The 14,350-nt window shown below is 40.4% G+C and overlaps 1 protein-coding gene across 1 annotated transcript; it reads left to right on the top strand.

The window, feature by feature from the left end:
- Positions 1 to 340: 340 nt before the first annotated feature.
- ncstn (nicastrin) lies at positions 341 to 12,369 on the top strand. The gene is made up of 17 exons (XM_061694874.1): positions 341 to 435; positions 1,577 to 1,678; positions 1,753 to 1,876; positions 2,159 to 2,280; positions 4,662 to 4,807; positions 4,895 to 5,039; positions 5,103 to 5,215; positions 6,042 to 6,194; positions 6,275 to 6,379; positions 7,439 to 7,516; positions 7,596 to 7,765; positions 8,970 to 9,072; positions 9,148 to 9,246; positions 9,358 to 9,445; positions 10,866 to 11,029; positions 11,102 to 11,317; positions 11,599 to 12,369. Exons 1-17 carry the CDS (start codon positions 378 to 380, stop codon positions 11,719 to 11,721), a joined length of 2,109 nt encoding a protein of 702 aa, XP_061550858.1. The 5' UTR covers positions 341 to 377; the 3' UTR covers positions 11,722 to 12,369.
- The last annotated feature ends 1,981 nt before the right edge of the window (positions 12,370 to 14,350 follow it).

Genomic DNA, 14,350 nt, shown 5'->3' with positions numbered 1-14,350 from the left:
CATGACCCGTGTTTGGCCAGCCTTCATAGATGGGGCAGTAGCCCTATCTTACTGCACGCTTGTTGAGAGGAGCAGATGAATGGCAAATTTCATTGAAGGATCCCCTCTTCAAAGATTGAAGAGGATGAGCCACAACTCCACAGTCAGCAGAACATGGGCAAATGCTTACCTTAAGTACTTTGTGTTCGATAAGTAATTAAGTAAATAAAATTAATATAAATGGTAAAATACATAAGTAATTAAGTAAATAAATAAAATTAATATAAATTGTAAAGTACTTAATGTGATGGGTGGCAAACGAGAAGTTAAACACCGGAAAACGGACGTTGTTCGTGTCGCCCCTTCCTGTTGTGTTGGTCGTCTTTCAAACCAGGAAGATGGATTCGCATTCGATCAAATGGACTTTTAACGTTCTGCTTTGTTTGTGTTTCATTGGTGAGTTGGCACCGGGACCGCTTTAGCTTGGCGCTACGTCGTGCTTTTTTGCGGCTGGGGTGGATTTCAGAGAGAAAACGGATCGCTTGTTCGGACTTTGTGTGAGTTAGCTAGGTGTACGCTAGGCTAGTAGTGAGCCGACTTCTCACAATGAGCTTGTGTCTATAATGCCAGTTTATTGGCACATTATCATTTCGGAGGTAGTTGGTCCTCCGGTTACCGTCTCTTGATTTTTTAATAACGCAAGAGAGTGTGTGATAAAAGTAATGGATTAGTGATTTTACAATGGGCGGTTGAGATTGAGCGTGACTACTCGTGATTTCCACCCGCTTGGAGCTCAAGTGAACCCTCGGACCAAATTCAATGTACGATTTGTCTGATTTTACGTACCTTCACCACAAAGTAACACATAAATATTGTGAAGTGTGCGTAAAGTCGTAGTTAACCAATGCAGGGCTCCTTATACGTTTGGCGTGGAAATATTCCTTGAAAACCAACGTTACCGGTGTTTTTTTTGTTTTGTTCACCTTGATGTAGTGTTATGAGCGGTTCTCTTTTTTTTCACCAAGGAGTATGAGCACAATGTTTTTGACAATGTTCAGCTCGATTAACTCCGTAATTGCCTTCCACTAGGCTCCTTTCTTGTTATACGGGAAACAGTCATTTTAACTACATCAGCACCTAAAAAAACACTTTAAAAAAAATGCCGTAACAAATTAAAATAGAATCGAGTAACTTGCCCAGCCCTTCTGTGATGTGTGTCATGCTTGTAAAATTATGGACATATCTGTGATTTATTGTATAGTGAACCCCTGTATATTTGTGATTCTTGCTGTTTTTGTGCACCGGCCAAAGCCATTTCTAATATGAAATTATTGCTTTGGCGCCTTCTGGTGGCAATATGTTGAACTCGGGGAGAAGCTTCATTTATTCAGGCCAAAGCCTTCTCTCATCGAAAAAAAAGTGCTTTGCTGTCATCTTCTGGAATCTACAGACTATTACAAACCTTTTTGGGTGGTTGTCAATTACTGGCGGATTTTATATTCGTGACAGGGTTCGGGACTTATACCCCACGAATAGCGGGCGCAGTGCCACTGTACTATTAGGGTATTGTGCTCCAGTTACAGTGTTCCTCTTGTAGGTGCTGGTTGTACTTCAGTGGAGAAAAAAATCTACTTGCACCTCAACTACACTGTCCCGTGTGTGCGACTGCTTAACGCCACACATCAGATCGGCTGCCAGTGTGAGTAAAGCCACAGTATGAATTGACGAGCATGTGCCATTAGAATGTTAATACCTGAATTCCTCCTCCTCCAGCATCCTTGTCCGGAGATGTGGGTGTGCTCCACGTGCTGGAGTCCGAGGAAAACCTGGACTTTGTGCTGCGCACGGGTCTCCATCCTCCTTATATGGTTATCCTGGAACACCAGCTGTTCACCGGGTACTGTTTTGTTTTTTTTCTTCACAAGGCATCATGCCCCTGCAGGGGGTGCCTCTGATCCAGATGTAGGACCTGAGTCATATAGTCAGAACTATGCAAATAAAATATTTAGTTGGTTCAATTTCTTACTTGATGGGTGGGCAGGCAACTGAACTATTTATATATAAGCAATTGACAAGTCAATTTTCCATATGACCCCTTTAAACTCTGAAGCCCTTTGAGGCTCTTGTGTTATTCGAGGCTATCCAAATAGACTTGACTTGACTTTGATGTGTCCATCAGGTCCATCATGATGAAGCTGAAAAACAACTCCAGCAGGGTGGCAGGCGTCGCCGTCGTGGCGCCAAATGCCAACCCAGTGGAGGGTGTCTCTCCACACACAGCGTGTCCCAACGAGAACTCAGGTGCCTTTTCTACACTTTGCATTTTACATTTTAATCATTTTAGCATTGATTTGAGTGCAAATACAATGCTGTCCAATGAAAACAACTGTTGCCAATTTTTGTTTTTATCCAAATCCATTTAAATCCAAATCAATATTATCATTGAAAATACTGTAAATGGTCACTGCTCAATGAAAAACACATATTTCCAAGCCCTCCCCCTCCCTATTTATCCTAATCGGTATTTGTCCAAAACATAAAGAAAACGTAAATATAGTCACTGCCCAATGAAAACATATAGCTCCATATTTTTTCTCTTTTTCCAGATCCATTTTTTTCAGTTTTTATTTTGTAGTCGCCATCCAATGAAAAACATTTATCTTCAAAGCGTAAATCCATATTTATCTTAAACTTGAAAGAAAAATATGCTTCTAAAAAACAAATGCAAATAGTCAATAAAAATCTGTATCTCAATTTTATTTTCCTTTTATCTGAGTCTATTTTTATCCAAAACTACAAAAACAACTGCCATTTGTTGTTTCTTGGATAAAATGTAAAAAAAATCATAACACTGTCCAAAGTTTTGTGATTAAAATGAAAAATGTTTCTCCAAAATTTTGTTTATCCAAAACATGACAACATACAGTATTTCTATTGTCTGATTTAAAAAAAAAAAAAATACTAAATAACACCACACACCAATAGTCTCTGTCTAATGAAAATCTTTATCTACAAATGTAAAAAAAAATTTTTTAAATTCAAATCAATTTTTCATCTGAAAAAAGAGATTATTTTTTTTGACTACAGAAAAAACATGGCTGTTCAATCATACATGCAAATCAGTCGCCTTGTAGTATTTGTCTGGTACTGTCTGCCCAAACGTGGTCATTTCGGCTCACTTATAACTTGAGAAAACACCGTGCAGTAAATTGCAATGTTTTTTTTGTAGTTTTGACTATGCACACACACACACACACACATGTAGCAACATCAGAATTTGTACATTCACATTTTATTTTGTAATTGTATTTATTTTTTTTCAATTGATGTTCATGCTGTGGTAAAAAAAAAAAAAACAGAAGTTACTCACTATTTACTCAGTACTTGAGTAATAATTTTACTGCATACTTTTTACTCTTACTCAAGTAATTTGTTGGAGGACTACTATTTACTTGAGTCACATTATTGTCGAGTAGCACTACAATATTTGGCTACTCTACCCACCTATGGAGCGGACATCGTCTATTGCTACTCTTACGTTTCAGCAACATTTTTGCTCATCTGATCAGCCAGTGTGGTATTTGTTGCATTGGTCTTTTGTATTTTCGCATTGAGGTGCTGCCCTGGTTGTGGTCCCAAGTGGAACCGCGAAGCACGCGTAACATCGGCAACAAGAGCTGATCCGCTAGTACATTTTGTATTCATTAAGAAATGCGGCTACAATTATCTAATTAGTTTACTGATGTTAATGTTAAATGTATTAAGCGACGGAGCGCTGTTAAGGATTATGTCACAACACAGAATGAACTAACTTCAAATTCAGAAATGGCCAATAAAAACAGAAAAATATTGTGCTTAGTATTTTCCTGGATGATGCATTTGGGATTGGCCTTTGAAGTTGGTAGTAGTGAAAAATGAAGTGAAACAGACAATGATTTTAGTCAATTCTTCTTCTTCGGGGGTTCAAATCCCGGCCCCGCCTGTGTGGAGTTTGCATGTTATCCCCGTGCCTGTGTGGGTTTTCTCCGGGTACTCCGGTTTCCGCCCACATCTCAAAAACATGCACGGTAGGTTAATCGAAGACTCAAAATTGTCTGTAGGTGTGAAAGTGTGTGCGAATGGTTGTTTGTTTATATGTGCCCTGGGATTGGCTGGCGACCAGTTCAGGGTGTACCCCGCCTCTCGCCCGAAGATAGCTGGGATAGGCTCCAGCACGCCCGCGACCCTAGTGAGGAGAAGCGGTACAGAAAATGGATGGCTGGAACATGGACTTGAGTGGTGTAAGTTTTTCTGCGTGAAGAATTTATTCTTATTTTTTACCGTATTGTACTCTTTAGCGTCTTCCAGATTGCTTAATTTATGTTAAAATCAAATTTAAAAAAATTATCTGCAAGGGCTTGGGGGATCGCGCCCCCCCCCCTCCCCCCCCAAATTATTTTTTTTTTGGGTCACCTTTTTCATGCCTTTGGTGTTTGCGTGTCTGTTCAATGAAAACCTGTATCCAGATCTATATATATCGAAAATATGCTGAAAACATAAAAACACACACATAGTCGATGAAAACCTGTATCTCCAATTTTGTTATTTTTATCCAAAACACAGCCAAACCAAATTTTTTCTGGTTTAAAACTAAAAAACAACACATTTTACATGCAGTATGTAATAAATGTTATTCCCATCAGGCGTGTATTCTGAGAGCTACGACCCGGCCTTGGCTCATTGCAACACGACCCTGTGGAATCCTTGGGGCAACGGCCTGTCTTACGAGGAGTTTGACTTCCCCGTCTTCTCTCTGAAGAACGACAATGACACGCGCATCATCCGGCAGGTAGGTGGCGCTTGTTCATTCGGTCAGCTAAGCGAGGACAATGCGGAAATAAATGTGTTTGGCGTTCCTTTGTTTCCTCCCTGGCAGTGCTATTTGGACCATAACCGTGTTGTGAACGGCAGTGACCCCCAGTACCCGCTGTGCGCAATGCAGCTCTACTCGCACATGTCGGCCGTCACCAACACGGCCACCTGCATGAGGAGGAATGACATCAACTTCGGCATCACTCCGGGTATTTTGACTTAAGTTTAGCGTATCCAACGAAGTCTGCCGTAACACTTTGTCTTCTGTGTAGAGTACGTTTGCGACCCGCTGGGAGACTTCAACGTTTGGGCCACCACCCGGCCGCTCAACAACACGGCCAAAGGACACAAGATGTGGGAAAGCGTTGTCATCGCAGCCGCTCGGGTGAGTTATTGACTCCATTACAGGAGCTGCTTTACATTACTATGGTTTAATAAAACACGTCAACAGCTCACACATGCATCTCTATCAAATTATTAGTATTATTATTTTGCATTATTTCCAAATGCAAAGTATGATGGCATTTATTTTGTACGTTTGGATAAAAAAATATACATTTTTGCATTTCAATAAAAATCTACCCTCCAAATTTGTTTTGTAACAATATATCTGAAATACGAAGACAACATTGCTGATTTTTGGATAAAAATAAAAATGAAAATGCATTTTGACACTTTCCAACCAAAAAAACATGAATTTCTTTTTTTTTTTTTTTTTTTTTTTAACTAAAAAACAGAAAACGTTATCAATTTGGATGTTAAAATGTTGCTGTCCAATTAAATAATGCATTTCTCCCCCCAAATTTCTTTTTCTTTTTTATATGTGGTTGATTTTCATTGTTTTGGGGCAGATAATTTAAATGCTTATCGCTGTCCAATGAAAACATCTTTAAAAAACAAACCAAAAAAAGCATTTTATCCAAGTGTGTTTGAAAAAACATATCACTGTCACTGTCCAGTGAAAAACCATGAACAAAATACTTCTTGTCTGAAAACACGAACCAGATTTTTGTTGTTTTGTTTATGAAAAAACACATATCCACTCCAGTGTTTTGTGGATTACAATGACAAAAATAAGTTACATAATGTACATGATTTTCATCAGACGGTGACATTATCAGCAGGAGACGTTGTGTTATAAATTTTCCTGGCTCCCGTATCGTATGATTCTTTTTTGTTATGTAACAGTGACTCGTTCCCCCCCTGTGCAGCTGGACAGCCGATCGTTCTTCTTCGACATTGCTCCCGGAGCACAGAGTGCCGCCTCGGGCTTCATCACCCTGCTGGCGGCCGCCCATGCCCTCCGTAATGTCATTCAGGAGGCCCCGCCCAACCGCACCATCCTCTACGCCTTTTTCCAGGGGGTCCGTCTGTTATTATTGACCTTCTTGTTTCTTTTTGTCTTTGAAATCCACAGAGTAACCCAATTTTTATTGACCCACAGGAAACCTTTGACTATATCGGCAGTTCCAGGATGGTGTATGACATGGAGAACGAGCAGTTTGTGGTGGACCTGGATAACGTTCACTCTGTGCTGGAGGTTGGACAGGTGTGTGTGAACATGTTCTTGGGGGTTAAGGTGAATGCTATAGGAACAGGTGGCGCTATTACCCCCAAACATACGGCTATCCATATCCGGATCACGGTCACAGGTGCAATGGGAGTTGAGTCCAAGGAGGCCATTAAGTCAAGGCAAATTGTTATTGATCGCATCCTGATGGCCCCAATTCATCAGTGAATAGAGGCACATTTACACATACGAACTACAAGTGTCCTCTGGATACCTTTTTTGAATACCGTGGTCGTATTTTGGGTTAAAGTGTTCTTAACGATGCCCAGCCTTTACTATCAGTGTTAGCGTCTGCTAAATGGCATATACCTAAAATTGCTGCCATCACAAATGAAAATACAAGAAATGTTTTCACTGTCTTTATGGGCGCTTGTGTGCGCTTCACAATTTGCACTCGCTTAAGTAGTGAGTAGCCACCCCATTGGTCCACCGAAATCGTCTTGGTAACAAAGCCGTACTCATCATTGGCCATACCAGTATATGGGGTGGAGTGAAAATTAATTTCTCTCTTTTTTCACGCCGTATTCCTCACATACTCTGGCCACGGAAACTCCTGACTACAACTTCTTTGTATGTTCCAATTTGTCACTAGTGCGCTTCCTTTTCTCACCTCCATTCCGATTGGATGCCATACTGAAGGGCTTGGCAAAAAGCAATACTGTATACCGTACCAAAATCAGTATAAAATGTTCGCGACACGATACATGTGTTTACACGATGAGGGCTCAAGTAAATAAAAGCAGCTATTCCCTGAACTGCCAGTCTCTGTTGATTGGAGCAGTAAATGACCGCAACCAATTCTGGAACTAACAGACTTTGCTCGCTAGTTTTGAGTTCCAGCTGTCCACTGCCATTAATGTGGATTTTATCCGTTAAACCCGGAGTCTTTTGGCTCTGAGACTGTTAATGCAAGGTTTTGCTGTATTTTAACATTCCTGGACCACATATGTTAATTAGTTATTAATCCTGTATTCAGTTGTTTTCAACCGTTTGAGGGTTAGACCAAAAAGTCAACTCATTTGATTTTGTTGCATCCAGGTGGGCCTGCGTGCCGACTCCCGACTGTGGCTCCACTCTGATCCCGTCTCAAGGCGGAACATCAGCGTCGACGAAGAGGTTTGTCCAATTTCCCTTCCTGGCTCAGCCTTTTTCCCGTTAAGACCTCCCTGATTATCCTTCTGTCTTGGTGTGGCAGGTAAAGACGCTGGTGGAGAACGTACAGTCTGCCGTTGGGACTTTAAATGTCTCGGCGAGTGAGCCTGCCTTCTCGCAGCCGCTGCCGCCCTCGTCCTTCCAGCGCTTCCTACGCTCACGGCCCATCCCGGGCGTCGTCATCGAGGACCACCAGTCGGAATTCAGCAACAGGTGAACAAGTAGTTTGGGGAGTCTTGTGTGAGTTTAAAGGAGACTTATTATGCATTTTGATCACAATGTAAAACAGTTCCTATCTGTTTTGCTGAGGAACAAAAAAAAAAATAAAAAATTGTTCTCTGCATTTTACCCATCACAGTGAACACACACACTTGTGAGTGGAACACACTGGAGCAGGGGGCAGCTGAAGCGCCCGGGTAGCAGTTCGGGCTATCAGTGTCTTGCTCAAGGACACCACAGTCGTGAGTCTGGGTTATGTTGGCGGATGGTCCGGTCGGGGTCTCGAACCTAAGTGCCCCAGAGTGGCAGTGTACTTGAATGAAAATCCAACCTTCGAACTATTAACAGTCCCTACCTTGGAGTGGAAAAAGTGTGTAAAGAACACATTCATTCAAAGCCACGTTGCCTCCACGCACAAGCGAACGGGTCTGTCCTTTACTTTCGTGACAGATCATCTTCCTCCCACCTGTCTTGGAAGCTCCTGTTTTCCATCTTTCGTATGAGCATTTTTGGGAAAGCGAAGTGTAAATTTGCCTTAGGACACTGGTAGAATGGTTGCTCATGACTGCAACAGAAAAGGGGGGGGGGGGGGGGGGGGGTGGCACTTTCCAGTGCATGCGCTCTATATTGGTGTGCCAGCTCTAATACACATTTGATATGGTCTCGTGGGCCAAATATAATTATATTGCAGGCCAGTTTTGGCCCGCCGGCCTGAGTTCGACATATATGTGCTACACTATGTGTATGTGGCAACTGTCGCTGTGTCGACAACTTCACTGAGCAGTCAAATATGTGCCACTTATCAGAAGATAACTCTAATTAGTGTTAGTATGTTGTGCATACAACAAAGCGCAATGCAGCTCTGCTTACCTTTTGGCACTGACTTTATTGCAGCAGGTGAGGGTTTTCCTCTGCATGATAGTGTTTTGAACGGTTTAGTAGCTTGAAAGTGTCTCTGGATAATGTCACGAGCAGAAAAACCTAGTGTGGGGGTGATTATGTAAATTATCCCTACTGTTAACGTGAGTGTGGGGCAGAAGGGCTCTTACGCAGTTATTTTCAGAAATAGGCAGTTTAAATATTTATTTGGTTGTTTAATTTTACACTTGATTGGTGGAAAGGCATTCCAGACACAAAACTATTTGTATACAAGCCATTAAAAAGTCTGATTTCCTTAAAATGCATATCTCTTATGCAGGTTCTATGAGAGCATGTACGATAATGCAGAATACCTGAGCGTGACGTATCCGCAGAACATGACCAAAGAGGAGCAGCTGCAATTTGTCACCGACACAGCCAAGGTCTGCCTCAGTGCCGTCAGAAGAGCGCCAAATGTCACGTTGTGGTTGTAGTGAAGGTTGTGTGTATCTTGGAAGGCTCTGGCCGAGGTGTCCACCGTGGTTGCTCGAGGTTTGTACAAGCAGGCGGGAGGGAACCAATCCCACCTGAGTGGCATCAACGCCGACGCCCAAATAGTAAGATTGGGCCATTATATGAGTGTTTCCTTTAATTGTGTTGTGCTTGGTCTGGTGCAAATGAGTTGATGGGTTTGTAAGCAATGTCTGTGCTGGATTTCTCTCCCTCAGGTGAGCCAGATGCTGTACTCTTTCCTCATCCAGTCAAACAACAGCTGGATGCAGCAGATAGTTCCCGCTGACCTCGCAGGCCACCTGAGTGAGTTGGGATATCATTAAATACTTTTTTATGTGATTTATTTATTTATTTAATTATTTTTTAACCGTACTAATCTGCAAATGAAACCTGCAAGCAGCAATGAACTGGAGAAATCCAGGAAATGATCATTAAACTTTGACGTAGTGCTCCGCCCACATTAGATGACGCCGGCAAGAAAAGTGTTAGTCATCGTCTAGTATGCCGGCTTCCATTTGGGGCCCATGTGGGCAAATTCCCTAATCAAAGCCCGTCAAGGTTAAGTCCTGGAATTCACCCAAAATGGCTGACTTGAGATTTTCGTGCGTTGTGTCATGATGGACATATCTACCCAATTTTTTTATCGATCCCAAAGACGTGTGGTAGGTTAATTGACGACTCTAAATTGCCCGTAGGTGTGAATGTGAGTGCGAATGGTTGGTTGTTTATATGTGCCCTGCGATTGGCTGGCAACCCGTTCAGGGTGTACCCCGCCTCCTGCCCGATGATACCAGGGATGGGCTCCAGCACTCCCGTGACCCTTGTGAGGATAAGCGGCTCAGATAATGGATGGATGGATAAAAATAAAAATACAGCTGTGCCGATAAAGTCCTTTTTGCTAATGCAACTTAATGTTTTACATTTGATAAACACAATTTCTTCCCTGCAGCTGAGCAAATAAACACACACAGACATTATTTGAAAAAAAAACGGTTTTTATTTTACAATATTGTCAGAAAAATACATTTGTGTAATGTATTTTTCTCGCTAATAAATGCTTTATTTTTTAAATAAACACTAATTGCCCCAAGCAGTTAAGCAAATAAACACCCCTGGCCACTACTGCTATATTTATTATTTTGTAATATTGTCATGAACAGGCATTTGTGCAAATAAAGGCCTCCTCTCTAAGAAGTGCCTTACTTCTAATAAACACCAGTCACTCTTTGTAGTTAAATATTAACCGCCAGACTCTATTTCAGGTAATGGACTATCTATTCTTTTAGAACAGTGTATCACAAAAATGCATTTGTGCGAATAAAGACCACCCTCCCCGCTAATAAATGCCTGACTTTAAATCCACCATTCACTCCCCATAGTTAAAAATAAACTCTCACGTAGGCAATAGTACCTTAAAATGCATTAGTGCCAATAAAGACCTTCTCTGATAAATGCCTTACCTTTAATAAACACTTATTACTCCCTGCAGTTGAGCAAATAATCTCACTATTTGAGGACATACAGCACTGAATATAGTTTTAGATTATCATAACAACACATTAGTGCAAATAAAGAACTTTGTAATAAATGTCTTGCCTTAAAAAAAACAAAAAAAACTAGTTGAGCATATAACTCACTATTTGAGGGAATACGGTATCTCATCGTAAACAATTGGAGGATGTTGGCAGTCTACTTGAAACGGTGCTCGCGTTACGTGCTGCAGAAGACACAGCCATAAACTTCTACGTGGGCGTGGCGCAGCAGTCAAGTGAGCACACGCACCTGGTACAGCACCTGCTGGCCAACCTGACGGGCAGCGTGGTCAACGTCACCCAGCAGGACTGCCAGAACCAGCGGACGGACGAGAGCGATACAGAGAGCAAACACGTGAGTGGCCGTTTTAGCGATGAGCGCCCCCCTCTGGTCACAAAATGTTACAAGCGTTGCTCCTTTTATCAGATGTACACGTACATGTGGGTTCAAGGTGCGATGCCGCCGAACGCGACCGAGCGGGAGAGCTATTGTGTCCGTTCCACAGTGCACCTCTCCAAGGCGCTGTCGCCCGCCTTTGACCCTCTGCGAGAGTTCACCTCCATCGACTACTCCACCTGGACAGAGTCTCGCTGGAAGACTATCAAGGGCCGTATCTTCCTGGTGGCTAGTCACGAGCTGGAGGTATGAACATATTATATACACTTGTATTGTACCATATTGTCGTCATATTTTCATCATATTTTATGGTCTATATACATTGAACTATGTTTTTTTTTTTTTTCTAAAGCAGCATATTTAATGTTCTCTAGTCCTCTTGTACCATAGTCATCCCATATTTAATGGTTGCTTGCTTGTCACTTATGGTCAAAATGTAGTATTATATGGTAAGGGAACATTTTTTATTTTTATTTTTCCTTTACATATGGCAAAAAGACGACTTAACTCCTTTTCCCACCAACTAGATGGTGACTCTGGGCGTGGGCGTGGGCGTGCTGCTCACCTCCCTGCTGCTCATCTACGTGCTTAGCTCCAAGGCCGACATCCTGTTCAGTACGCAGAGGGAGCCCACCAACGCCACCTACTGATCACAAGTACCACGACTACTACGACCACGACTACTACTACTACTACTACTACTACAACAACATACCCGGACCATGAGGCTTCAATCCAAAACACACAAGCAAGTACACGCGCCTCTTGAAGGTTGTTTTAAACCTCAAAATGGCGGCACGTGAGGGTCCCAAAAATGTCTGGTCAGGTACCAGCAGCAGGCCTTGGAACATATGTTCATATTTCTTTTAAATTAATGTTCTTGCTTTTTATTTTGGTTCGTACGAGTAATGCAAGTATGCATTCGAGTGTGTTCTACAGTTTATTGTGAATACACGAGCAATGATGCAGTGTGTGTGTGTGCGAGAGAGTCAGAATATTGTCGTGTGCAATACTGTAATCTTTGTTGTAAATAAATGTAATTATCTACATTAAGAAACCACTTTTCTCTTGAGTCACATTGAACAAAAGAGTGGCATTGTAGATTAAAAGTCAGCACTTATTCTACAACAATGTGTTTTGCACTGCTTGCTTTCTTTTGAGTTGGACTTCTTTGGTCGTACAATCATAATTTCATAATTGTTGACGTCCACGGGGGGAGTCTTTGACCTTCCGTGATGCCTTGATGAGGAAATAAACACTGCTTTTACACTTTTTACTGTCTTCAATAAAGTATACAAACAAAAAGTGATTATTATTTATTTATTTTTTACTTTCTTACTCTGATGGCACCTATACCATATTTTAATGTTCTATAGACATTTAATAGATAATATATATATATATATATATATATATATATATAAATGTTCTATAGAACTCTAACGTACCTATACTATTTTTGTAATGTAAAAATATATATTTTGGTTATTTGAAAAGACTGGTCAATATAAAATTTGCTGCATTAAATGTTTCATTTTTTAAATTAAATTTACATTCACAATAGCAAGTATTCATTTTTAATTCTACATTTAACGGTGAATCAAAATTTTTAAAATATATGAATGTGTAACAGTTTGAGTACCATATTTTACATGTAAAAATTTACAATTTTTTGCTCTTTATCTTTAAATTTACATTTTTCTATTTAATTTATATTAAAATTAGGAAATGTATTTAATTTTTAATCCTAAATTTCATGGTAAATCTTACATGTTTTGAAATTATTTTTTTTGTTAAATGCTTATGAATTTTGTAGTCACTGTAATACTGTAAATATGTAGCATTGTTCATTCATTTTATCATCAATTTCTGCCTTTGTTTAATTTTTTACAATTTTCATTGCATTTTTACTTTTACATTTTGTGGTCAATCTAGTCAAACATGTTTTGAGATAATAGTTCTACATGCGTATTAATTTGTAGTAAGTTTAATAAATCCACATTCTTTTAAAAATAGTTTGATGATAAAATTTAATTTAAAATTTGTTTTACCTTAACAAATGCAACAGTTGTTGTTTTTTCATTTTTAAGTCTACATTTAGTGGTAGGAAAATTAGAGATGATAGTTTTTTTTTTTTTTTTAGAAATATAAATTTGTAACCAATAAAATACACGGTTGTCATAATAAAATAGTTTTATCAAATGATCAATTGCTGAGAAAAATGATCAAATTTACATTAGCAATAGCAACAATTTTATTTCATTTAAATTCTACGTTTTATTACATTATAGTCGTGCATGAGTTGGACCCTGGACCGGTTGCCAGACAATTGCGGGGTGCAAACAACCATTCACACTCACATTTACACTTATGGACAATAAGCTTATGGACTTATGAACTTATGGACAATACACTTCCCCGTTTGGGGTACGGTGGCCAGGCAAACAACATCTAAAACGTATTGAAGCTCAAAGCCAAGTTGACGCTGAACATAGCGGCTCATCGCAGTGTTGGCTGTTCCACCGGAAATGCTTAATGTGTTGCCATGCATATGGCCCATTTAAATTAATAAACCTAAGAAGCATGTCTGGAATGGTGGAGGAAATTGGAGGACCCGCAGAAAACGCACACAAACACAAATTTGAACCCCTTAACTCAGAGCCGTGAGGCGTGCTCATCACAAAGTCCAATAAAAAGACAAATATTTTAAGACAATAAATATGGATCGACTGATTATCAGCACCGATATTCGGCTTTGACGAATGACGCATGCCGGCATTGGCCTTTTTGTTAAATCCAATGACAGATAAGAAATCACTTTAAAACTGGGTAAATTTCTGGCAGCTATTGATGAAACTTTTTTTTAAGGCTGCTGCTAAGCGTTGACCCTGGGATCTCCCCGTATTGAAAGAAGACAAATAAAAGGTTAACATTTCAGTTACGTTGAAATTTTGGAGGCAGCACAGTAGCTGACTGTTAGCACGTCTGCCTCACAGTTCAGAGGTCGTGAGTTCAAATGGAGGCTCTGGCCTTCCTGTGTGGTGTTTGCATGTTCTCCCTGTGCCTGTGTGTGTTTTTTTTTTCAGGAATTCCAGTTTCTTTCCACATTCCAAAAGTATGCATGGTCAGTTAATCGAAGATTCTGATTCTGATTTGTCTGTAGGTGTGAATGGTGAGTCAGTTGTGATCGCCTCCAGCACACCTGTCACTCTCGTGAGGATAAGCGTTACAGCGATTGGATGGATTAAATTTGAGAAAGGTTTTTTTTTTGCTGGAGAA

The sequence above is a fragment of the Phycodurus eques genome, chromosome 13, assembly GCF_024500275.1.
Source record: "Phycodurus eques isolate BA_2022a chromosome 13, UOR_Pequ_1.1, whole genome shotgun sequence".
NCBI lineage: Eukaryota > Metazoa > Chordata > Actinopteri > Syngnathiformes > Syngnathidae > Phycodurus > Phycodurus eques.
The sequence above is the reverse complement of the archived record's forward strand: the minus strand, read 5'-3'. Positions and strand labels throughout refer to the sequence as shown.